This window comes from Jatropha curcas, chromosome 7, assembly GCF_041381405.1.
Source record: "Jatropha curcas cultivar XTBG-Jc1 chromosome 7, XTBG_Jcur_1.0, whole genome shotgun sequence".
Taxonomy (NCBI): Eukaryota; Viridiplantae; Streptophyta; class Magnoliopsida; order Malpighiales; family Euphorbiaceae; genus Jatropha; species Jatropha curcas.
In genome coordinates, this window is record NC_143157.1 from 24,126,299 (window position 1) to 24,152,778 (window position 26,480).

Genomic DNA, 26,480 nt, shown 5'->3' on the forward strand with positions numbered 1-26,480 from the left:
TTTTTTTTACCTATCAAACCTTTATTTTTATATAAATCATCTATTGAACTCAAATACATCTTTTTATTTGGAGCCACCTACTGTGGATTGATGTAAAATCTTTTCATATACAATGTAATAATTTAAAAAATTAGTCTTTTTTTTTTTTGGAAAAAATGTCAAAATTTATCAATTATACGCATTAAGATGAAGTTTGTTCTTATGAAGCAAGTATGTGCAACAAATGTCAAAGATGTGCCATTGAGCATGATTAGATAATTTAAATATCTTATGAATATATATATATATATAAAAAATCTCATGAATATCTTATGATTAGATAATTTAAATATCTTGTTTTATAAATTAAGAAAAAAAATTAATTAATTGGACACCTCCATTAAGCATGATTAGATATGTTTTCTTTTTCTTCTTGATTATATATCTTATGAATATAACAAATCTCTATCACCAGCAAGAATATTATATCAGACAAGTCCATTTTCATTCACCATGCATTAAGAGAAACTGTAAGAGATTAATTGTAAGTTAAAAACTTGTTAATGTAAGAGATGAAATACCATTCAAGATGTGCCAAATTAATAGATATTTTCTACAGTAAGCACCCTAAGATCAATGATCTAACGGTAATCAACTAACAGCACCTAAGATTTCCCCCTCTTAAAACCCTAAACCCTAAAATCCTCACCCCCCCCCCCCCCCACAATTAACAGAAACACTTGAGTATTTCAGTTCTTATCTGTCAATGATTAACAAATTGAAAAATGGGCGATCAAATTGAGAGTCTAGAGGAGCGATTGAAGAGTTTCTTGGGCCATCTCAAAGCAGAGCATGGAATTTTTGAAAGAATTGTGTACAAAAACAAGAACCAGCATAGAAGAAGCTCTTACTTTCAGTATCTTCTAAAGGTAAAGACTAAATTTTTTGGGCGGTTTATTACTCTTTCAAGTGAAAGATTTATGGGTTTTGTTTGGTTGTTGAGAAAATTGAGGAAGAGAAAAGAGAATCTCGTTATTGGCTCCGCGTATATATATATATATATATATATATATTAAAGAAGGAAGCTATAATTTTTGAAGGAAAGAAAATGTAATAAACTGTTGTAAACTCCAATCTCTATTTTCTTTTCTTTTATTGCCTTAACTTGCTAGCAGAGAACAGTTCATGCTGTTTTATGTTTATTTTCTTTTTAAAATTATATGATGGGCTTGGGATGTTAGGTGAGAAGGGATTTGAGGCTTTTGCAATCAGCTAAGTTGGAGGAGCTACTGACTTCCTGCTTTCATGTTATCACTGGAAAGAAACCTAAACAAAAGGTGCATCTTTTAGAAAGGTATACTTTTACAGTTCAAATATTTATTTGGCCATTTTGTAGATTAATTGAATCTGTTGCATTAGCTTACTGCACGCAGGGATATAAAGCACAATAGTATATGAGGTTTTTTATTTTTTAGATGGGAACGGAATGACACATAGAGAATGTTGTTAAGCTAAACAAACATTTGCTAATGTTTCTAGTTGTAGAATAATGTCATGTGTATCTAATTCTGAAATCAGTGGATATACAACTGTTTGATTTTATAAATTCGTTGCATTTATAATATTATGGTAGTTAGTCTTGGTAGTCAGAAACAGTTGTTATGGAACAGGATTATCTCCTTCAGTTTTCTTCAATATGGTTGATTTTTTTTTTTAAAATTTTTTTTTTCAGTTTGAAGTGGGGAAAATGTGATGGTAGAATGCCTAATTTTATGGATAGAGTTCTAGGAGCTGCACGCTTACTATCGCAGGTACAATTTTCCTTTTGCCTTCTTATGATTGCACATCTTTTCTGTCTAACTTATTATAACAACCTGCTAATATACTAGCAAAAATTTTTTGAAGAACTCTTAAAACAATTAACCATACATACAACAATGGTGATGAACTTAAGTAACTAGCTTTTGTTTGTGGTTGCAGATGGTTGAGCCAATGCTGAAGGCAGCTACGTATCCTTATTCTTTAGTAACATTGTTGGCTAATTTGTAACAACTTTTCTTTTACTGATAATTTTTAGATTTCTTCCTACGTATTTGATGGTTTATTTATTTATTTTTTTGCTTGCCTTGTGAATTTGAAATTTTTATGCACCATCCTAAATGTGTTCTTTTACTTCAATTGATAAATTGGATTTTGTTCGTTTATGGAGTCGTCTTAGTTACCCAATAGTCATAAATGACTTATTTTACATATACACAAGAAACCTTTATCAAAGCATACGTTTGTTAATGGTGGTGCCTTTTGCAGCCAAAGTTTCTCTTTCGAATTTGAGATATTGCATGCTCTGAGTAATACACACTTTGCGAGTCTTGCCTGTTTATTCCCTCCCAACTTTTTAATTTGTCAGACTTTAAAGCTATGGGATTCAAAAAGGCCTTGATTGCTATTTCATAGACAGTTGGGTTTTTCTGCTTTCTGCTTCATCTTTGGAATTTTTAGGTTCTAATGGTCATCTTTTTCTTCCCTGTATTTTGAAGAAGCTGCAAATTTCATTTTCTAGTTTGACTGGCTTTTGTATTTTCATTGTCATTTGGTGGAGATCTTTTTTTATATTATTATATTTTGTTTTTATATCAAGGCAATTATTTGAAAGACCATGCTGCTTGGTTCTTCTTTTTCATTTGTACGAGTTCCTTGACAATTCTACAGTGAGGTATCTACTTTGCTTGCACGTTCTTTTTTCATGGGATTTTCTGTGACAACTCTGGCTCTACTAGCGCGCCTTAGAGTTTTGGTTCAGCAAGTAAGTAATACCTATTTTCTTAGACTGTTACACTGTGGTGGAAGCAAAGTTACCTGAGAAGACATGGGGTTAATGTGAAAGGGTCACACTTCAATGGATGACTTGAAGTGGAACAATTGATATATGGGACAGATACTAAAAGCATGCGCAAATAAGAGTTGTTTAATACTTGGAAGTTTGTCATGTTTCAAATGATGGCAGCATCTGTATATCTGGATGATTGCTGCAAGTATGAAATTATGCTGGTTGTTTTGATTGAGACACCCATTTTGTTTTTCTATTTTGTTTTTCTCTGCAGATATTATTTGACGTTGTTTCAGTATTCAACATGGTCTCTTCTCTCTCCCAAAAGAAGCAATCAGTAAAAATAACTCAGGAAGGAATTGAGGTTGGTCGACCTCCTATGTGCTTTGAAATCCTTATATTTTAAAACCGTTTTTACTACCCTTTTGCTTAAATCTTAGTTTCTGATTTTTCCCTTTAATTATGATGCAGGTTTTTAGGGAGTACTATCCATCAAACAAGGAATTTGTCACTTTAGAGTGTTTATGGAAGAGAGATAAATTCATATTGCTTGAGAGAACACATAAAAGTAACACAGAAGCTCAAGATGTGGATCTTGGAAACGCTTCTGTTAAAACATCCGCTCTTCTGTATAAGAGTATTGAGTCGTTTCTTGGAGGTGAGAATATCTGCTTTCTATTTTCCACTTTAGGCATTGTTTGTTTTGATATATCTGCCTAAACTGATTTATTTGCAGTCTTGTATCTGCTTTCTGTTAAAACTTCCGAATTTCATTTTTCACGCCATCTCCATATGTTTTAGCACTCATTTTTACCATACTTCATCGTAATCTCAGCATCTCACTGTGCTACAATCTCCACTATTTTCTTTTTACTAATTCTTTTATGCTGCCTTCTGATTTTGGCGCTATAACTTAAGGTTACTATTGTTCTTTGTACAAGATGATTCTGACACTGAGAACTTGAAAGAGGATTGCACTGTTGAAGAAGGTCGTATTCCTTGTATCAAAGAAGATAAGAAGGATTTATTTGCTGAACCTTCTATAGAAAATGAGAACAGGATGGAGGTTGAAGGTGGTGTTGACGTTGAACTGAGACATAATCCAGCTGATGGGGGAACTACAGAAGAAAAACTCCCTCCAGAAGGCAGCCTGCTTTCAACCTCAACTTCACCTTCAACCGCAAAAACTTTGACACCAAAGTCTGTTGCAAAATCTGTGGGATTTATCTCGATTAAAAGACCTGCAACCTCAGAAGCGGCATTTATCTCAGTTAAAAGACCCACAGCCTCTACTGCAAGTGTAACAGATCTTCATTTTGAGGAAGATGAAAAGGACAGTAGCAACAAAGAAGATTCGTTTTTCAATTTGCTCACTGGGGGAAACCTTAAAGATAGTCTGTTCTGATGGTTTTTTGGAAATCCTAAAGATGTCATTTATATCTAGTACTTTGTCTTTTCACTTCCTACACACATGTAACTGCTATGCAATTGGAAAAACAATGCCAAAGTTTTGCTTCGAACTAATTCAGATTTACTAATAGGGTTTGTTTATTTATTTATTTATTTATTTTTATTTGAGATTAAATACGACTCGTCGTTTTACAGTGTGATTCAGAACAAAACATGCAGCTAGATGAACCATCCAAGCTTAACAAAATGAAATTTTTACTCTTTCCATCCGCCATTTATGGATACTGCAATTAAGGGCAGTACATGTAACATTGAAATTTGATTGATGACTATAAATAATTGATTGTGGTACTGAATTTATGATTTTATTTTGATTAATTTACATATTGCTGATTCCAACTAGTTTGGAACCGAGACTGTAATTGTTGTAATTTAATTAGTAAATGTTTTAAGATTTTATTTTAACCAATATCGTCCTTAATAACCAATTTTTAATTTTTGTTTTGAGATCTAAATTAATTATAATCATTAACCAATTTGTAATTTTCTTTGTGAAATTTAAGTTAATTAATAAAATAAAATCAATAGTTTAAATTAATTTAGGAAGCGTTGGTTAGTTCTTGGATATGAGGAGGTATGTGTTAGCTTGAGAGGTGTTTTTTTTCCCCTTACAAAAAAAACCCGGTGTTATAGTTTATGAACTGACGGTGTCGTTTAACTGGTATTTCCAGAAGTGGGGTTTTATCTGAAAGGGACGAATCACCGAACTAACGAGTGATCAATGGACGTTGCTAGACTCATAAAAACTGCATGTATCTCATAAAGATAAAGAAAAACAAAAAGAAGCTTTAAAAATAGTGATATATTAATTTACGAGAAAGAAATGGTAAATGCTATGAATTTTATGAATCATCAAACATCACCATCTCTGCTTCAATGTTGCTCCTCTTATCCTCCTATGATCTCCAGGTACTGTTACCAAATTCTTATACCCATCTATCCACTTTTTGTTGCGGCTTTTTCTCTTTGTAATTCATTTTGTGTTGAATTCTTTTTTGTAGCTATGAACTGGACTTATCTATTTGATTGATGCGTGTATATGGACATGCTTTTTCTTGAAAATTTATTGCCTTTTGAGTTTTGGTTGAGTTGCCATTAATTAATCTTGTTTGGTTGCGGAGAAAGTGGGGGTAAATAATTGTGCAATTAGGTATGGTGGATATTGGCATTAGTTTGTGAAAAGGTGGAAAATTCTTTGTAAAAGGGATACTAAAGATCAAAATGCAGCCGATTCTTGAAGCGGGCGAATATAGTACAATCCACATTCTTGAAAAGCGTGGAGTTACACGTTGGCCATTAAAGAGCTACCTTTGCACTTCTTGCTTAAATCTTTTAGTTACATAAGAGTTTCTTGTTTACAACCACCCCAGGTAAACACGTTTTCACTCTACCTATCGAAATCCTTGTTTCCAAATACTGTCAAATTGCCTAAGTTAAAGAGTTCTAGGGAGTGCTTGAAGATTCTGGCAGATCCCTTGAATTTTCTGGTGTTTTTGAAACTTCCCTCTTGTATTCTGTATGCATTCAAGTAGAAACTCATCTATTTTTCGCTTTCTGAACACTTTTGGGGTACTATATACGACAGTTTCAAAGTCTTTGATGTCTAATGACCATCAAAATGTAGGAATCAAGCTCAATGTCAAGGAATGGATTTGTCATGAGCAAGCTCAAAATGAAGCTTGCTAAAAAAGGCCTAACCTTTTCAGAGATTGAACAAAAGCGGAATCAGGCAGTTTGACCAAAAGATAACCAAAGGCCAAACTGCTCTGAACCATAAGAAGGTGTAATTGGCAAAACTAGCTCCAAACGACTATCAATCATTCTTGAAGAAAGTTCTCTGCCTCTAGGTTCATATTTGAACAATTTTATTGGAGTATTGCTTATCCCATTTCTAATTGCTCATCTTTATAGGACATGCTCAACCGTATGTTGGAATACTTGGAGAATATACAAGCTACCACTAGCTTATCTAACATATTGTCAAGAGAAGCCATAGTTGAGTCTCTAGAAGCAGATGCTCCTCAAATTGAAGAATTAAAATTTAGAAGTAGTCTAAAGCTATAGCAATGGAGCTCTATTGGTTGGCCTTGCTATTTTTCTTGACCAAGAGACCTGTAAAAATTTAAAAGATGACTTGCAAAAAATCTCCAACATGATTAGATATAATCAGCATTGACCAAAAAGTTGCACAAGAGACATTTTTCAAAGAACTAGATGTGCTCTCAGTTTGGCATACAACTGCTAACAACTTACTTTTCACTGAGTCTAAGATAGCTGAGGAAAACATTATGCTTTCTGTGTCTTTGATGGATTGTCTAAAATAGCTCCAACTGAAGGAATATGCTGCAAAATGGATTTTGCTGATATCTTCTATTCTTTTGAAACCCTGAAATCATCTTTATTGCAATCAACTACTTCTTCTGAATAGTTCTGTATATATTTTTTACTTTAGTTAGTTGCTGTGGTTGCACTTTATACAATTTACGATTGTTAATCAGTTAGAAATTGATTTATCTTTAAATCTCCTCACTTTTATTTGCCTATTCTGTGTCATTCTCTTCATTGTTCTGCATGCCCCTTATTCATGTCCCTTGGTGCGTAATACTTAACCAGTCATAGTTTTCTTCTTGTTCCGCTCATATTTCCTAATATATGCGATTCCACTGTTGTTCTTCTCATATTTCCTAGAATATTAGGTTCCTAATTTCTCAATTTGTTTTTCTTCCTTTCACAGGGGGATGCCTGGAAAAATGGTGTCAAAATGCTCACTTGAAAATCCCACCTGGAACAAGTATGTGCTTAGAAATGTACTATCTGGTTTTGCAGCATCATTAATTTTTCTTTCCCCAACAAATCAGGTTAGTTTATATTTTCTTTTGCACTATATGGTTTACCTTTGCATTTTTCAATGATTTGAAGTCCTAAATTGATAAGAAACATATATTTCTGATCTGCTAGGGACACACATTGTGAATGAAGCATTTCATCTGAAGAACATAGAGTATTGGAAGACCTAATATAAGCTTATAGAGGTGAAATGCTTAATTTAATAGTAGCCAGAGGGTAAGATAGTTTAGCATTTATTTCATAACTTTACTCTATATCAGAAGCTCAGAAGTTTGCAGAAAACAAATTTATGTTGTGTGCTCTTAAATAGTAGTTCACTACCTATTGACCTTTTCCTTTGTTTCTTCCCAAAAGTTAGGTTCAAGCCTGTTTTTTAAATACATTACTCTGTAGACCTGCAATATTTTGATTCCATAGAAAAAAATTATTGAATAAATCTCATCCAAAATTAGATTTCCATATAGCGTCACTGGATTCAGAGGATACAAGAATATTGCAGTGAGCAATGCATAGTAAGTCAATTATAAGCATGAACTCTTAAATGTCATGTTTACATGTGGCTGATCTTTTCCTTTCTTCTCAAAAGTTTGCTTTTACAACCTGCTTTTTTAAACGCTTCCTTTGTGGTGGACTTGAGATAGGTTGACAAGGAAAAGTGTAATGAGAAATCTCATTAAACATTAGATTTCTTTTGTGGCATCCTGAACTCAATAGGATAAAAGACACTGCTGTGAATTGTGCATATCTTGATGATAAGCATGATCCCTATCTGAGAGCAGTCGGTTTTTGTTGGCAGGTTCTTGCAGCAGAAATATCTCAATATTCCCATGCTATCTGCCAGCTTGCAAGTGCTGCAGATAATAAAGTAACCTTTCCACTTGATGAGAGCTCTGATGAAAGAAATGGGAAGCTTATGATGATGAGAGGTATGACGGCTAAGGATTTTGACCCAGTCAGATATTCTGGAAGGTGGTTTGAAGTAGCTTCTCTCAAACGTGGATTTGCAGGACAAGGTCAAGAAGACTGTCATTGTACTCAGGTAAATTCAAGGGCTACATGTGGTATTTGCTTTTGTAAGCCCTTCATAAAAGATTTTCATCCTCTTCAAACTGCTTCACTTGCCGAAATGAAACCTAATTTCACTTATAATATTATACACTTGGCCTCAAAGTTTCCAAACCGTGTGATAGGCAGTTGCAGACAATTATGTGCATACTGGAGTTTGTTTTAGATGTATTGGGCTATAGGCAGCGTTCACACTTCACAGATTGGTCTTCTGTAGGGAATGTGAAAAAAAAAAGAACGCTTCTGTCTATCCCTGTCTAATTATGTGTTAATTATAACTTTCAGGGAGTGTACACATTTGATATGCAAGCCCCAGCTATTCAGGTTGACACCTTTTGTGTTCATGGTGGCCCTGATGGATATATTACTGGTATACGAGGAAAAGTCCAATGCTTGTCAGAAGAAGAGTTGGAGAAGAAAGAGACTGAGCTAGAAAGGCAAGAGATGATCAAAGAAAAGTGTTACCTGAGGTTTCCAACATTACCATTTATCCCCAAGGAGCCTTACGATGTGATTGCTACTGACTATGACAACTTTGCTCTTGTCTCTGGAGCCAAGGACAAAAGTTTTGTTCAGGTAATCACAACTTTGGAAGAACATATTGCTAGGCACTCTCTGGGATAATATTGATCATCCAAATTACATGGTTCTTGAAGCATAACAACATTCAGTTAAAACAAAAAGTGCATCAGAAGAACTTTGAGATTGTATTTTCTGCTTGTTTTACATTTGAACTCAGGGATGCAGCAGCCACGCCTAGAGTCTAATGTGTGTTGGGATAATTGTTTCAGATTTATTCAAGGCGGCCTGACCCTGGAGCTGAGTTTATAGAGAAATACAAGGCTTATTTGGCGAACTTCGGGTATGATCCAAGCAAAATCAAGGACACCCCACAAGACTGTGAAGTGATGTCTAATAGCCAGTTAGCTGCAATGATGTCCATGTCTGGGATGCAACAGGCATTAACAAACCAATTCCCTGACCTAGGATTAAAGGCACCTGTTGAATTTAACCCATTTACAAGTGTGTTTGACACTTTGAAGAAGCTTTTGGAGCTCTATTTTAAATAGAAAATGAATTTTTTTTTTTTTAATCTCAGATTCATGTACAACTGCTATTGTTTAACACTAGCAACATTCTTTAGAAATTATTATCTCTTGTAAACGCTGCAAATATGATATATATGTAACATTTCAAACATATGCTCGCAGTATGATTAGTAGAAAATTGAATTGAAGTTCATTGAAGTGTCTGAAATAACACATTAAACTTAGTAACGGAGAGTAATTAAATTATTTTAAAAGCAGATTGGACATGTTTAATCATAAAGATATTGAAAAGGAATAATGTTTGATTTGCATGAATTTTTTTGAGTATTTGAGAGGTGAATTCAAACTTTGGTGTTCTAATATCGTATATACATTTACCGTTAGACTATATCTTGATGTGCTATTTTCAATGAATTTCTTAAAAAACAAAAAAAAAAGAGCTTTCCCATTGATTTTGATAATAATTTTCAGTAAAAAAACTAATTTTGTTGGTAAACGAACATAATATATATATATAAATTCAATTTAAATTTTATTATTTCAATTAAAATTAGATTTAATTTGTTGTGAAGTAGATTTTCTTTTAAATTAAAATTTACATTGCAAATTTGATAAATTGAGCATCAAATTATACTTCTTTATTCATAGTAAAAATGTAAAATTGATTCATCAAATAAAATAAAAAGGAGACATTTCCTTCCATTCTTACGGTGGTCTGGTTCTATAAGCCACCAGCGGCACACTGAAGCAAAATAACTCACCGTCAAAAAATTCAATCGACAATGAAACTCTCTTTCTCAATTCCAAAATCATCGTCCAAATCAACGCCCAAACCTAAACCCTTAACCTCTTCTGAAATTGATTTTACAACACAAAACAACGGTAATGGCACTGTCAAACAATTCGTCACCCAATTTGATCCATCTGAAACCCTAAACCTAAATTCTAAACCCAAATACATTATCCCTCCAAAGGAGAATGAATGGCGTCCTCACAAACGAATGAAGAACCTGGACCTTCTTCCTTCTCTAAAGTCGGACTCTGATGGCCCCCAATTCGAGATTTCCACTGGTGGTCTTGACGGCGGTGACGACAAGAGTATTCCTTACGGTCTCAGTATCCGCCAGCAGAGCGGCGGCGATGGTGAAGATGGAGGTTTGCGAGCTGAGCGGAAGGTGGAGAATACTGAGAATATGCTGTTGGAGAAGTTGAAGTATGATCTACAACGGTTGCCGGAGGATCGTGGGTTTGAGGAGTTTAAAGATGTGCCTGTTGAAGGGTTTGGTGCGGCTTTGCTTGCCGGGTATGGTTGGAAGGAAGGTAGAGGTATTGGTAGAAACGCGAAGGAAGATGTTAAAGTGAAAGAATACAAGAAAAGAACTGCAAAAGAAGGGTTAGGATTTGTTGCTACCGGTTTTGATGATGCTAATAAAAGTGTTAAGGATAAAGACAAGCAAAAGGAGAGGAAAAGAGAAGAACATCGGGATGCTAATAATGATGGTAAAGATGGTTTCTTTCTTGGTAAAGATGTGAGAGTGATTTCTGGCGGAAGAGATGTTTTTGGCTTAAAGGGCAGGATTTTGAAGAGGGTAAATGATGATTGGGTTGTTTTGAAGGTTGGAGAAAGTAAGGAGGTGAAAGTGTCTGTTTCTGACATTGCTGATTTGGGGTCTAAAGAAGAGGAGAAGTGCTTGAGAAAGTTAAAGGCTTTAAAGATAGAAACCAAGCCAACAAAGAATAGGGACAATGAAAAGAGTATTAGAAGAGAGAGTGGTCAAGTGAAAGATGACAGACAGCGGTGGCTGAGGAATCACATTCGGGTTAGGATTATAAGTAAAGACTTGAAAGGAGGCAGATTTTATTTGAAGAAAGGAGAGGTGGTGGATGTTGTTGGTCCGTATGTGTGTGATATATCCATGGATGAGACCAAGGAGTTGGTACAAGGAGTGGATCAGGATCTTCTTGAGACTGCATTGCCTCGTCGTGGGGGTCCTGTACTTGTTCTATATGGCAAATATAAAGGGGCGTATGGGAATTTAGTTAAAAGGGATTTGGATGAAGAAACTGGTGTTGTGCAGGATTCTGATACACAAGAATTGCTCAATGTTAAGCTTGAACAAATTGCAGAGTATGTTGGGGATCCCAGCTACATTGGGTATTGATGCTACTGGAGACTTTACAAGGTACTTATGAATACTCTGTACTCTTTAAGCATTTTCTTTTTTGTTGCTTTTGTCGTTTCTCTTATACCTTAGGCCCTAGGGGATGAAACTTTGTTTATTTTGTTTTTCCATAACTCAGTTCCTATATGAATGGTGTCTGGATGTGTTGGTCAATTTACATTGAAGAAAAATACATATGTTATTTGTTAAATGCTGATGTACGTAAAATTAGATTTATGTGGACATGGAATGAATGTTCATCATGCAGTAAATTAAGTTTCTTTTGGAATGCTATCATTTATCTCCTCTGAATATCCTTCGAATATTTCAAGTCAATCACATAGTGCATTGGTCAAGTATATGATTCCAGCAAAAACTAATTTATCTGACTCCATTTTCGATTATATTTTTCCCTCATGAATCTCGGTTCTGTAGGTTTAGGAAGACTATAGACGTGATGTTTAATTGGCTTTGTATCGCCAGGAATGAATAGCGAATTTATGAATTTTACTTGCTAAGAAAGTGATGTGAGTGGAGAATGTATCTTCAGCTGTGAGAACTTTAAGAAAGTTGGAGAGTTTCAAACTTTACCTATATGTTCCAATTTAAAATAGTCAATAATTAACACTTTTTTGAAAGGAGAATCAAAACATGCATGGAGTTTTTAATCTGCTGTTTTTACGTGAGAGATTGGGCTTTTTCTGTTGATTTGTTATGTGCTTTTAAATCCAACAAGGTTGAATTTGGTTAAAATTCAGATTTTTGGTGTTTTTATACCTTAGGTGTAATCGGAACTTTAATAGATGTCGATTAAGTCCAAGGAACCAAGTAAGAATTTGAGGTCTTTAAGGTTACTATTTGACAATTAAGCTAAAATTTAGGCATTTTATTCAATGACATTCAAATATAATTTAGGCATTTTATTCTAAGCAGTTATTTCATGGCATTCAAGAATGTTTTCAAGGCATTGTATTCATTCAAGTTATTAACAAAGAACATCAATCAATTCATTCAAATTATTAACAAGGCATGTTGATATTCATCCTGAAAACAAAATAACAGGTATCTTGCTTCTAACCTATGTTTTTGGAGACTGGACCAAACTTAATGTTTTAGCCTTATTCAACAATTAAGCAAAGATTAATGAGCAAGTAATTCGTATGATTGCATGCAGTTCAACTACTTGACATATCGTATTGATGTTAACTAGGGAACAAGCATCAGCATTAAGAATGACTACTAGTATAATAAAGTTTTGGCCCATGAAACTGTGTGCTTATGGAATGTTTTTACCAAAATCTTAACCTTTTTTTTTTGCTGGATTAAGTTGGACAAAATTTGTTTGAGAACTTCCTCGGCTCAGTATTTTGATTGTTTATTCGAACAAGGGATTAGTGTTTGATTTAATGGAGATTGTTGGTAATCTTTTTTGAAAATATGAAAACATTATAGTCTTATATTTTATGCTGCTCAGATCCCATTTGAGCATGGGAAGCAGCAATCAAGGACACCCTCGACCTGATTTCATAGCCGGAACTTATTCAATGAAGTTTGGGAGTGAAGCATGCAGAATCAAGGACAACACGCCAAGTCTCTGAGGCGATGCCGGTCATTAACATTTGCTGACAAAAAGTATTAACGTAAATCTTCTCTATGTACAAAATTGTACGTTGGAGATTCATTAAACTCTGTTATCTATCTCCAAATGCCACCAGTCAACCCCAAAATTACAAGTTTGTTGTCATCATTCCTGTATATTTTTTTGCTCATCAAATGGGTCTCTATTTTTTCACACTTCAAAGTACCATGTATTAATTTAAAAATTAAACTAATATATCTTGTAGATTTTCTTCTTCTTTGTTATGTTCTTGGACTTCTTTCGTCTTCCTAAGGTTCTATGAGAATGTTCAGACTTAGAAGAGAGGCAACTAATCAGAGTTAAAACTAAACTCGTACTCCTTTGTCTCAAAAAGATAGTCCACTTTCTATATAGATTAAGAAATAACAATTATTTTAAATAAAAAATAATTTTATTCATGTAATTTTTCTATTATGCTCATCTTAAATAATAAATAAGAATCAATGAAGATTATTGAAAATAAGATAAAATTTAATAAGGATATAGTATACAATTTATGGATTAACTATAATGCAAAAAAAGAAAAGTGGAATATATGTTGGATTTTTTTTTTTGGGGGGGGAGCTAATAAGTAAACGACGCTTGGTCTTCTTATATTAGTGAGTATATATGTATATTTTTTATTTATTTTTTAGGCTTTAATTTATATTCCATTATATGCATCTATTAAAAAAAATTATATCATATATAATCCTTTTTTTTTTCAAAACTTATAATTCAGTTCAGACTTTTTTTTAGCAATGTGATTGAAGTTTTTATTACTGAAAATTTAAAATAATTAAAAAATTATGTTATAAGCTAAAAATATGATCCTTGGATATCGAAATTGATAAAAGTAACAAGCAACATTATCATTATTATTTTCAATTTTAATTAATTCCTTTTTTATTTTAATACACCAAATAACAAAATGAATATTTCTTTTATATTTGAGAAACTAATACCAAAAGTAATAACAACAAACGGATCAATATTTTTAATTACATTTTCATTTTTTATGTCCAAATAAATATCCTTCATTCAAAAAAACAATAATACATTCAAATAATATTCATTATATTTTCAGTTATAATTTTAAGTGTTGTAATTAATTATTATTTATAAATATTTATCAGAGTTTGAACTTTGAATAGCTCTTTGTGAACTATCAGATAGGGTGTTTGCTGTTGGGTATAATTTGGCAAATCTAGCCGAATCTGATTAGGATTTTATCTTAAACTTTTTATCTCTATCTAAAATCTTTTTTTTAGCTCTATAAATTGGACTCCTTTTGTTTGATTCTTCATTGCAATTTCAAAAGGAAGCCAAAAAAGAAAAGTTCTCTCTGTCTCTGCTCTCTTTGTTGTTTTAGTATTTTTCTTTCTTTCTCGACAGCATGAAAATGGAGATTGATCTTTCCCCAAGATTGCCCACCAAAGTGTACGGTGGAGATGGTGGGTCTTACCTTGCCTGGTGTCCATCAGAGCTTGCCATGCTACGTGAAGGGAATATTGGAGCAGCTAAACTTGCTCTCGAAAAGGATGGCTTTGCTCTTCCTCGTTACTCTGATTCTGCTAAGGTTGCTTATGTTCTCCAAGGTAATCTTTCTTTTGTTCTAGGAATTTCTTATATGGCAATCTCTGTGAGTATTTCAATTGTAAAATTGTTTTGTTGCGTTGGAGATGTGTCTCTAAAATTAAAATAAATTTTGTTTGTAAGGGAACGGCGTGGCTGGAATTGTTCTCCCTGAGAAGGAGGAGAAAGTAATTGCAATAAAGAAGGGAGATGCTATAGCCCTTCCATTTGGAGTTGTTACATGGTGGTACAACAAAGAAGACACTGAATTAGTTGTTCTCCTTTTAGGAGATACCTCAAAAGGCCACAAAGCTGGTGAATTTACAGATTTCTTTTTAACTGGTACTAATGGAATATTCACTGGCTTCTCTTCTGAATTTGTAAGTCGAGCATGGGATCTAGATGACAAAACTGTGAATGCCCTGATTGGAAACCAATCAGGCAAGGGAATTGTCAAGCTCGAACCATCTTTCAAGATGCCTGAACCTAAAAAGGAACATCGTACCGGGTTTGTATATAACTGTGAGGAAGCTCCATTAGATGTTGATATTAAAAATGGCGGAAGGGTTGTTGTCTTGAACACAAAGAACCTTCCTTTAGTTGCTGAGGTTGGTCTTGGTGCTGATCTTGTAAGGCTGGACGGCGGTGCTATGTGCTCGCCTGGATTTTCCTGTGACTCGGCTTTGCAGGTTACTTACATTGTTAGAGGCAGTGGCCGGGTTCAGGTTGTGGGTGTTGATGGCCGGAGAGTCTTGGAAACTACTGTGAAGACCGGTAATCTGTTCATTGTTCCAAGGTTTTATGTTGTTTCCAAGATTTGTGATCCTGATGGCATGGATTGGTTCTCTATAATCACTACTCCCAAGTGAGTTTTTCTGTCCATTGTTGCTTATGTTTGTTGTAATTTTGAATTTGAATTAATCCTCAGATATTTGACCGTTGGTTATGGTTGATCATTGCAGCCCTATTTTCACTCATTTGGCTGGTAGGACTTCAGTGTGGAAGGCATTGTCACCTCAAGTTTTAGAGGCATCTTTCAAGGTTCCTTCTGATGTTGAGAAGCTATTCCGCTCTAAGAGAACTTCTGATGAGATTTTCTTCCCACCACCAAACTGAAGCTGAAGCTGGGCGTTGTCAGGAAGCATTAGCTTAGCTTTATTAGCTTAATTTATTTCAGTTTCTTCAGATTTCTCAAATAAAGGCTTTAGATATGTTATATTCAATCAAAATTGCTAGTTTATTTATTATCAATTTCAATTTATTTACAAGTGACTCTGAAGTAATATAAATTTGAACTTGAGAATATAAGATCCATCCCTATAAATATTATTCTTTTAAGAAGAATTAAAATTAAACCTCTTGCTTGTACTAAAAAAAAGGTCAATTCCTATATTAGGGTTGAAATAGGTCCCAAAAAACTTACCCAACTAATTCAATTTGGTTTGCTAAACCAACCAAATAACATGTAATCTGCATTGAATTGATAACGTAATATATTAGTATTCTCTTTACACTCTCTTTTCGATTTTTTCCAAAGAAAAAGAATAGATGGAGATTGGATCTTCCTTGCTAGCCTAATTCCTCCAAGGAATTAGGAAGTGGGTTTATCAAGTTAGGAAACAATTTCAATATGCCTAAACCCAAAATGTGAAGGAGCTCCTTGTGATGTTGGTATAAAAAACTCAAGATTGGATTTTGGTTAGATTTCATGGTACTGTAATCCTAGTACAGCACGGGAGAATGCAAGTAAGAATACAAAGCTAAACAAGGAGAAAAGCAAAAAAAATAAAAAATAAAAAAAAAAAATCATGAATTTGACGAGGAATTATAAACTATAAAGACAATTAAATTTTTTTGATGGATAAAATATTTAAGTAAAATAATTTAGAAAAGCAGAGATTACCAAACCCATGACTCAAATTATGATGATTAACTCTATAAGTACTTTGAGTTATCCCATTGACATATGCTATATAGATTTAATTGAAATTTATATATTATTTTTTTATATAATTTCAGATATTAAAATGGATATATATACGAGTTCGGGTATTTGGTTATGAGTATTCTGATCGTTAAGACATACTTATACGGGTTTCGGGTAAACGGGTTTGGTATGATTTCGGATAATATATTTGTAATTTTAAACGGGTTTAGAATTTTGATTGAGATAGGGCAATTACAGCGGCTACACGACCAGCGGCCAACCTGGATTTTAGTCGTTAAACCCTAATAATAAGAACAAGAAGCCCCGAAATTTCTTTGCATTTTTTACCCTTAGCAATGGGCTCCAAAAATGCAGATTATCACAATAAGAAGAGGAAGAATAAACCAAATAGAGATTTAGATGCTGAAGAAAACCACCATGAAGGAGGCGGGGCCGGAAGTGGTGGCGGAGGAAGGAAGGTTATCGCTGACCCTCGATTCGTATCTGTGCACTACGACCCTCGGTTTCAGAAAGTTTCAATGCTCAAATCGAAAGTCGCGATCGATTCTCGCTTCAGCCGCATGTTCACCGATAAAAACTTTCAGTCATCTGCTGCGCCGTTAGACAAGCGAGGTAAGGTCAAGAAGAATAAAACGGAAAATGCTTTGCGCCATTATTACCGAATCGAAGAAGAAGAAAGAAAAGAGGTGGACAAGGATAAGAAGCACGTGAGCTATGAGGAGGACGACAGTGAAGAGGAAGTGGAAGATGAGAGTGAGAGTGAGGAATTAGGGAAATTGGGTCGAGCGGCTGCAGCGGCGGCTGAGGAGGAGGAGGAGGAAGAGGCAGATGAAAAAGAGCTAAGTAGTCAGTCGGAGGCGTCGGAATCCGAAGATGACGAGGAGTCGACTACTGATGAAGAGGATGAGGAGATGTTTTACGAGGAAGATGTGCCCGAGGTAGAGGTATGCTTTGAGGTCTAATGTAATTACTGTTATATTCAAGCTAAATTTTTCCAGCCTTTTGGACTCTATGAACTAAGATGGTCCATTGCACGTGTTGAAATCTCGATGATGAATTTTGTTTTGATTGATTGTATTGCTGTATCTAACAGGTGGAAAATATACCAACAATTGAAGATGGAACCCGCAGGCTTGCGGTTGTTAATATGGACTGGAGGCATGTAAGGGTAAGTTATTGGAATGGAGAATATAGTGTGTTATGAAGCAAATAAGCGTAAATATGTGTACGATTACATTTCACATATTTGTCAGCAAAAAGTTCATGGGTTGAATGTGTGTTTAATCATTTTGCTTAGGCACCAAATTAATTCTTAGATTTGTATAGGCGCCATAAATGTGTAGATGTGAAATTAGTAAAACACATATGCTGGCATTTTGGAAGTTAAGAATAGCAATGGACTGAATTCCCTGTTTAAAGGTTATTTCTTAAAAGTTTTTACTCAAAACATGACTTTTTTTAATAATTTTAAACTTACTGAAAATTATTATATATTGCCGTTAAACGATTTAAGCATTTATATTAAATATTGAATGCTATTATTAAGGAAGAAGAAACCATATAGATATAAATAGTATGTTTCCGAGTAAATTAGATGCTATGTGAGTCAAAATACGATAGGAAACTGTATTTCTAACGATCATGGTGCAGTGGGATGGGTGACCTAGATCCTTACCAGCACTGCTACCATTTGCCGGGCTGGGTAATCCCCTGTTTGCTGGTGGGTGATATTGCCACCATATTACTGGAAGTCATTTTATGGTGGCTCCTCTTTTACAGCATGGTGCTGCTACATTTCACTTTCATAGTGTGCAGACTTTCATAGTGTACAGGTTTGCTTAGTTTATATGCATTAGCATGTAAGCATGCATCAACTGTCTTGAAAAAGAAGTATTCATCTTTTTATTTGCAGATCCATCCCCATGTTTTATCATTCACGATTAAATGGTTCTTGTTCATTACACATTCAATAATTTCTATTTTCTTGTTTCCCTGATCAGCAATGGTAAGATTGTGATCAGTGAAACAAGTTTTTTATTTTCATTAAATCAAAAATTTTTTTCCCAGTTATGCAGTTTTACTTTTTAAAAGAAAGGAGTGGCATATAACTGGTCCTGTACTGAATGAGACCATGCAAGGTTGAGCTGAGGCTTGAGTTATGTGCATCAGTTTGCATTATCTTCTGTTTGTAGATTTCTTTATTATTTTCTAGGCCTTTCTCGTGTACCCTTGACTCAAGTGCTGTTGGATTATGTAGGCTGGTGACTTGTATGTGGTATTATCCTCATTTCTTCCAAAAAGAGGAGCTATTAAGTCGGTGGCTGTCTATCCATCTGAATTTGGTCTAGAGCGTATGAAAGAGGAAGAACTTCATGGCCCTGTTGGCTTATTTGACAATGAGAATGAGAAAAAAGATGATGACAGTGGTGATGATGAGATTGATGAGGAGAAGTTGCGTGCTTACGAGAAAAGTAGGCTGAGGTGATTGGTTCTACACCGTTTCTGCAGTTCTTTCATGTTTAATAGTTGTAGATTGTGTCTTACTACTGCTTGAGGTATTTTATAATGGATCATTCTGTCATAATATGTCAAGTGGGCTTAAAACAAATGCTGATTCCTGCAAGAATTTATGTGTGCGTTGTTTTATGGTGTGACTTGTATGTAGAGATGGACATTATGCAAGTGCGCTCGTGTTTGATATATGCAGAACTTGTCCTGCGAGTGATTTTGTATATGCATATGGAAGTTGAATTAGATCCAATGAAGCAGAGAATTAAGTAAGCCTAACTGAACCTGGGTAAAAAAGTTGTGAGAGGTGTGCACATCTTCTCATGCACTTTTTTACATGTCTCTCTTGTTAAAACTGTTAGTTCTTCACATTTTATGTGGTTTCATATGTTGTGCAAATTGTGTGCTTCATTGGGAATGGGATTCTAGAGATTCTATAGGGATTGGCCATCTATTGCCAGGTTCTTGTGGTCGCTTATAAAATTTTGTTCTTTTAGATTTGATTTTGGTTGGCCTTTATTTCACCAAATTTCGATGCCAAAAGAAATGTTAGCTTGACCCTTTGGCACTTTTTGTTTTGGCCTGGAGTCTATAGTTGAGTATCTTCTCTGTATCATGCTTTCAGTTACACGAGTTTTTGTTTGCTTTTGGACACAGAATGCTCATCATGGCATGTAACTATCATCTTCCAGCTTCCTTTTCCTCTGTTGTTTTTGAATTGACACATCTTCCTCCTCAGGTATTTCTATGCTGTAGTGGAATGTGATTCTATTGCAACAGCAGAACACTTGTACAAAGCTTGCGATGGAGTTGAGTTTGAAAGATCTTCCAATGTGCTTGATCTTAGATTTGTGCCCGACTCTATGGAATTTAAACATCCGCCTCGTGACATTGCTGAAGAGGTATGTGGTTCACTTGTTATACAGTGTTCTATGATTTTTCTGTTAAAACCTCTGTCCATCGTTTCAACTTGTTTGGGATTCTTGGTACTTCAGTTTAAAGAAATGTCAGTGACTACAAATTTTCGTATTTCTGCGCAGGCACCCACGAATTATGATGGATTGGACTTCCATACCAAAGCACTGCAGCACAGTAATATTGCTATTTCTTGGGATGAAGATGAACCACAACGTGTAAAGACCTTGAAACGAAAATTTAATGCTGATCAGGTATGTCAAATTAATTTGGGGTTGATGAACCACAACAAGATGAACATTCATTCTTGTTGACTTTTGATGCTTTTCTGTCAAATTAATTTGGGGTGCTTATTCTTTATCTTCTTGTGATGGGATCTGAATAAGATTCGACTGCACTAATCTTCTATTGCTTCCTCTACTTCATGGATTTTATTTTTTTATCGATTATGTTTAGGTGGAAATTTATATACTGACTTGAGCTTCCTCCTATTCTTATGGGCAACTGCCGCACCATTTGGACATGTTTATGAGTTTTGACACTAACTAGAGCTCCTTGTCTAATAACATCTCTTATTTTCTCATCCTCCCATTGTTTATAAATCCCGTCTTTTGTTCATGTGAGAATTGTGGATGTAGACTTTAGTTGTACATAAAGCTGGGATGGATTTTAAGCAAGGTCTTTGTTTCTGCTGGCTAACCTTGAATCTTCTTGCTTGCTTAGTTATTAAATGCTTCATGCGATACTTGTAAGAAAAATATGAAACACATCTTGTGTTTTTATTCTTCTATCTAATATTACATGTTATGCATTTGCTAGACGTAGGAGTTAGGAATATCAACTAAATAACTACCCAGCAACAAAACGGGTGCAGTTTTCAAGAAGCAGAAGCAAAAATAACCACATAAGCAAACACAAAATAGATTAAGGTGCTATATATTTTTTGCACGTATACTGATGCTAATTTTGCTTGCTTTTAGCTGGCTGATTTGGAGTTGAAGGAGTTCTTAGCTTCTGATGAGAGTGAAAGTGATGAAGATGAAAATGATGATGTTGCAGAGGGTGAAGTGGATAAGAAGATTAAAAAACGAGATAAATATCGTGCTTTAATCGAGGCTGGTGATGGTTCAGATGGGGAAAATGAAGAGGAAGGCCAGGATATGGAAATTACTTTTCACACTGGCTTAGAAGGTTTAAGCAAGCGTCTTCTGGAAAGAAAGGATAAGAAATCAGAAAGCGTTTGGGAAGCAACTCTCAGGGAAAAACGTGAGAAGAAGGCGGCTCGAAGAAAGAGATCTAAGCATTCATCTGAGGAGGATAGTAGCGATAGTGATGATGAAATGAGAGAAGAAGCGGATGACTTCTTTGTTGAAGAACCTTCAATTAAAAAAGGAAAGAAGGATGCTCAAGTGAAGAGCAAAAAGGAAGTAAAGCAACTCCAGGATACAGATAAGGAAGCAGAAGCAAGTAGAGCAGAGCTTGAGTTGTTACTAGCTGATGAGAACGGGGCTGATACTGGTCCAAAGGGATATAATATGAAACGTAAAAAGGCAAAGGGTAAAAGAAAAAAGGAAGTTCCAGATGAGAACAAAATACCAACGGTTGATTATGATGATCGGTTTTCAGCTCTCTTCACTTCACCTCTCTATGCATTGGATCCTACAGATCCACAGTTCAAAAGGTAATTCCAGTGTGTTGAATTTCTTAGAAGCGTCTAGAATAGAATATTGGAATATGTAGAAAAGTTTCTTATATTTCATTTCTATTATAACTACAAATTGTGAGTGCGGATATTGCAGATCTGCAGCTTATGCTAGACAGATGGCACAGAAGCAGCGAAAGGGTGACCTTCGAGAACTAGGAGGAGAACATGAGAAACAAGCCACAAAATCTGAAGCTCAATCTGATGAACCAGACAAGAAGAAAACTGAGAATGCTGATGTTTTACCATCAAATAAAGAAAAGCTTGAGATATCATCGTTGGTAAAATCCCTGAAGATGAAATCCAAGCAACTTTCAGTGCCTTCTAATAGCAAGAAAAAGAAAAATGGAAAATTGCAAACTAGAGATGCAAAAGAAATGGGTAATCATGAACTCTCGGCCTTGGTTCAATCAGTGAAGAAGAAAGCGAAAGTCATGCAAAAATGAAACAAAAAAAAATAATAATAATAATAATTTCCTAATATCTAATTACTGCAAAAGAGCAGAGTTTTGGAGGCAGAGGCATTACTAAAACAGCAAAATCTTCAATCGAAAAACTTTTCTGCAACAAGAGGGACTTGTCGCTGGTCTTTGGAGTTGGTAGTTAAGAGTTTTGATGGTTGTAAGTTTTTCAATGTGCATTTGTAGTCAAATAAGGAGCCATAGGTACAAATTTTGTCCTGAGATAAATTATACAATGAAACTTAAAAGGCCATTTGTGTTTGTCACATTATAATTTCTTATAGCCAGTTAATGATGCCTGGTAACGAGTCAACAATTTGATGGACATGAATAGTTTTTTTATTCCCAAAACCCATTTTTCCCCTAACGTCGTTTTGGCCTCGAGGAGAGATTTTTAAGAAATTAAAACAATCAAGCTCGACTTGATCCCATCTGTAAGCCTGCCATTTGAATAAACTCCTGAAAAATAATTGACAATGTCGTTTGATAATGCTCCAACCCTGCTTATAAAATTCCATGGTAAACCCATATGCAACTCTTATGCGCTATTTCATAACTACTGTTCTATACAACTAAATTACTTCTATTAATAATATCTCTAGTAAAAGAAAAAAAAAAAAAAAGCCCCTATTAAATCTTTTTTTTTTCTTTTTTCCTGGCAACTTTCCTTGAAGAGAAAAATGGACAGCGCTAAGGGCATTTGAGAGTAAAAGCTAATTGTTTGGTTGTGAAGAACAATATTACTTTTTTTTATTTCGAACTACTGTGTTGATTCTTTGGACATCGCGACTACCCACCCACTAATCATACTGCAAAATTTATTCATTACATGATACAAAAGGGCGCATTGAGATTCTCGTCGGAGGATAACCAACAATTTAAAATTTGTGGCACATGGGTTGAAGTGGATGCTTCATAAGCAATTTGAACAAAAGAAATCTAATATCATTTTCTGAATCACTTTAACTTACTTTGAAGGTAAAACGTGGTATGGAATGGGAATCAAGTGCAGCTCATTTTTTCTCCTAGCTGAAGCTCCAAAACATTCAGACATGTCTAAATGATGTGGTTCCATTCCATTTGCTAGTTTCCAATCAAAATGGAATAACAGATTTGCAAGCACAAGCTCAACAACTGCCATTCCATATGCTATACCAGGACACATCCTTCTTCCAGCACCGAACGGGAGAAGTTCGAAGTCCTTTCCTCTAAAATCAATAGAATTATTCTGAAATCTCTCTGGATAAAATTTCTCAGCTTCTGTCCAGTGACGACTATCTCTTCCAATCGCCCATGCGTTAACAATGACTTTGGTGTTGATTGGTACTTGATATCCATCGATCTTCACTGTCTCTAGACATTCTCTTGGAAGAAGCAAAGGAGCTGGAGGATGTAACCTTAAAGTTTCTTTAATAACTAACTTTAGATACTTCAATTCATCAAGTCTTGTTTCATCTATATTTTCTTTTTGATTAAACACCTGTCTTATCTCATCTTGTGCTTTTTTCATTACTCTTGAATCTTTCAGCATTTCAGACATTGCCCAGTCTATTGTTGTAGCAGATGGTTCGGTTCCAGCTAAGAAAATGTCCTGAAAGATAATACTATATAATTAACCTATATAAAAGCTCAGACTTATAAACAAAAGTGTAATTATACTCACCAGCATGACTGCTTTTATATTTTCTGTGGTCAAAGGGAATTCAAGATTATCTTGATCTTGAAGATTCAGAAGAACATCAACAAGATCATCTTCTTTGCCTTGCGAACTGCTGCTACCTAATCTCTTATTTTCTCTATGTTCATGTATTATATTTTCAAGAATTATATCCGCTTCTTGATGCAACTTCTCCAATTTACTCCTCATCCCAGTAATTCCATGAAGAAATTTAACAGAAGGGAAAATATCAGCAACACTAAAACCTTCTAACATCTGGACAATTTTTTGCACAAGTGGCAAGAAAGCGTCTTGGTGTTCACAAAACCTGCCAAATGCAGACCTTAACGCAATGGTGTTTGATAAGGAAAACACCATCTTACTAATATTAACATTCGATAAACTGAAGATGGATCTAATAAATTTTGATGTCTCCTCTTCTCTGATTACTCTAAATGATCTTACCCGTTTTGTGCTTAATAGCTCAAGAGTACAAATTTTTCGCATCTGTCGCCAACCTTCTCCGTAAGGAGCAAAAGCAATGTCTTTGAAGTTATACATGAAAATATTCGCTGCGAGGAGAAAAGGCCTTTGAGCGAAAACAATGTCATGAGTTTTCATTACTTGTTTGGCAGCTTCTGGGGAAGAAATGACGATATTTGAAACCTGGCCGAGCTGGAGATGCATTACAGGGCCGTATTTGTTTGATAAATCTCTTAGGCGGTGATGAGGCAGAAAGCCAAGGAGTTGATGCATGTTTCCTATTATTGGCAGCTTCCATGGCCCTGGGGCTAGTTTTGCGGAGGAGGTTTTGAGTTTCCTTTGTAGAATGAAGATGAACAAGAGGAAAGTGAAAAAGGCTGGGAAAATGGAGAATTGTTGCAAATACTCCATTGTAGACTGTGTGCTCGCAACACCTATAGATAATTTTTCTTCTACGCCATATTATATAGTGACTAGAAGACTAGCTAACACCCTCCATTCCATTTCAAACATCATTTAAATTTTTTTTTTATTATGTTTCATCTGTCGTTTTAGAAGTTAAAGAAGTGTTGATTACATTTTTCTAACCATAAAATGAATACAATAAAACCCAACAGTATAAAATTATATAGGGAAATAAGAAAATAAAAGTAGAAAACATACCAAGAGATAATTCATATAAAAAATTTTCAGAAATTTCGCAAGAATTGGGCATTAAAAGAAATTTTCACGTTTCTTTTTTTTTTTAAAAAAAAAGAAATTTTCTTGTCAAATATATTATTAGAGTCTTTCAATGTCATGTCTTGGTCCTCTTCGGTCTTCCCCATTATTTAGAAAAAGTGAGCCACATTATTATGGCCCTAGACAATTGAGATTAATCCCTTTAGAGAATTGAGATTAATCCCTTTCGGACCCCCAAGATGTCGACCCTATTACTCGATATCTTGATTAATTCCTTTTCATTCCAGATGTGCAAGATGCCAACTCCATAATTTGATCGTGAGATCACCATAGTCAGATGAAAGACTAATCTCTTTCAGTGTCTAAGATACCGACTCCACAATTTGATCGTGAGATCACCATAGTCAGATCTAGTGCGTTTCAATCATTAGACCAAGCTATCTTGGATAGTAATCTTTTCTCTTTGTTTAACTTATTTGCAGTTTTTAGTCTTAATCCCCCCCCCCCTTTAATATTAAACTCTATTCTCTTAGATAATCGCATACAAATCAAAATTAATACTCAGTTTTCTCTATCTTCAAGGACGATATCTTATTTCGATAGTGCTATTTGATCGTACCACGCACTAGGGGAGCCAACCAGATAAACATACAAATAAATATATCATGTGTCTGAGAAATAAAGGAGAATACAAAAACAAAGTTTAAGGAACCCAAATAAATAAGAAATTTTTGAGTGTTTGAAGAATGCCAAATTCATATGCTTAAATTAGAGCTCGAGCTCGCTTACATGGTCTTTATTTTTATAATACGACTCATGAATCTCTTTTAGAATTCAAATTTAACTCGTTTATTAAATAAGACCATTAAGCTTATTAAATGAACTTGAACAACTTTTTCTTTAGCTAATGGCTCGTTGAACTCAGCTATTTATATTAGTTGATAGTAACTATTAGTTAATAGTGATTAGCTGATTATGTTAACATTGGGTAAAATTTCAAGCCCATACCCGTGGAGACATACCACGGTAATCCTAAGGACTAGCTGAGGCTAGGGGGGATGAGAATATGATCAATGGACATGCTAAGAGAGACCCGACTTAATGCTCTTTTTCGCCATAAGGCGGATATGCAGGACCAAGCCCTAGTGAGTTAGGATGCAGACATCATGCTCTACTAAGAGGAGGTGATGTCTCCATAGAGAAGGAGCTCTATGGACACTATAGAGCCAAACGCATATAGTGCATATCTATGCGCAGGTGAAGGTTTCGGTATAAGCAGTTTTATGCTGCCTGAGATGCCCAAAGGCCTTGAGCTCATACACAGATGTGCTACAGTTGGATACTATGCTAAGACCTTCGGAGTATGCATGGTTGGCTTAAATTATGAGATAAGTATAGGCGCCGCACGAGTGTCAAACGCTACGAAGCCTAATTCCGTGACAATTAAAAATTAAAATAATCATTGATATAATTATTTTAGATATTATGACATGTAATATATATATATATATATATATATATATATATATATAT

The 26,480-nt window shown here is 34.8% G+C and overlaps 6 protein-coding genes across 6 annotated transcripts; 5 read left to right on the forward strand and 1 right to left on the reverse strand.

Moving 5' to 3' along the window:
* The first annotated feature begins 490 nt into the window (after positions 1–490).
* Positions 491–4,361, forward strand: LOC105632913 (uncharacterized). The gene is made up of 8 exons (XM_089724509.1): positions 491–908; positions 1,221–1,333; positions 1,712–1,790; positions 1,960–1,988; positions 2,689–2,782; positions 3,081–3,170; positions 3,278–3,464; positions 3,748–4,361. Exons 1-8 carry the CDS (start codon positions 765–767, stop codon positions 4,209–4,211), a joined length of 1,200 nt encoding a protein of 399 aa, XP_089580635.1. The 5' UTR covers positions 491–764; the 3' UTR covers positions 4,212–4,361.
* Positions 4,362–4,989: 628 nt separating this feature from the next.
* On the forward strand, positions 4,990–9,388 carry CHL (chloroplastic lipocalin). Its single transcript, XM_012215381.4, has 5 exons — positions 4,990–5,185; positions 7,011–7,134; positions 7,920–8,162; positions 8,474–8,764; positions 8,980–9,388. Exons 1-5 carry the CDS (start codon positions 5,100–5,102, stop codon positions 9,256–9,258), a joined length of 1,023 nt encoding a protein of 340 aa, XP_012070771.1. The 5' UTR covers positions 4,990–5,099; the 3' UTR covers positions 9,259–9,388.
* Positions 9,389–9,926: 538 nt separating this feature from the next.
* Positions 9,927–13,262, forward strand: MOS2 (D111/G-patch domain-containing protein). Its single transcript, XM_037641232.2, has 2 exons — positions 9,927–11,420; positions 12,874–13,262. Exon 1 carries the CDS (start codon positions 10,020–10,022, stop codon positions 11,397–11,399), a length of 1,380 nt encoding a protein of 459 aa, XP_037497160.1. The 5' UTR covers positions 9,927–10,019; the 3' UTR covers positions 11,400–11,420; positions 12,874–13,262.
* Positions 13,263–14,305: 1,043 nt separating this feature from the next.
* LOC105644270 (glutelin type-D 1) lies at positions 14,306–15,860 on the forward strand. Its single transcript, XM_012229564.4, has 3 exons — positions 14,306–14,615; positions 14,737–15,457; positions 15,555–15,860. Exons 1-3 carry the CDS (start codon positions 14,414–14,416, stop codon positions 15,706–15,708), a joined length of 1,077 nt encoding a protein of 358 aa, XP_012084954.2. The 5' UTR covers positions 14,306–14,413; the 3' UTR covers positions 15,709–15,860.
* An 889-nt stretch (positions 15,861–16,749) lies between these two features.
* On the forward strand, positions 16,750–22,392 carry LOC105632917 (pre-rRNA-processing ESF1-like protein). Its single transcript, XM_012215385.4, has 7 exons — positions 16,750–17,484; positions 17,634–17,708; positions 18,798–19,021; positions 19,788–19,950; positions 20,089–20,217; positions 20,944–21,644; positions 21,763–22,392. Exons 1-7 carry the CDS (start codon positions 16,876–16,878, stop codon positions 22,109–22,111), a joined length of 2,250 nt encoding a protein of 749 aa, XP_012070775.1. The 5' UTR covers positions 16,750–16,875; the 3' UTR covers positions 22,112–22,392.
* A 481-nt stretch (positions 22,393–22,873) lies between these two features.
* On the reverse strand, positions 22,874–24,756 carry LOC105633259 (premnaspirodiene oxygenase). Its single transcript, XM_012215834.4, has 2 exons — positions 23,790–24,756; positions 22,874–23,717 (listed from the first exon to the last, which is right to left on the reverse strand). Exons 1-2 carry the CDS (start codon positions 24,675–24,677, stop codon positions 23,094–23,096), a joined length of 1,512 nt encoding a protein of 503 aa, XP_012071224.1. The 5' UTR covers positions 24,678–24,756; the 3' UTR covers positions 22,874–23,093.
* Positions 24,757–26,480: the final 1,724 nt, after the last annotated feature.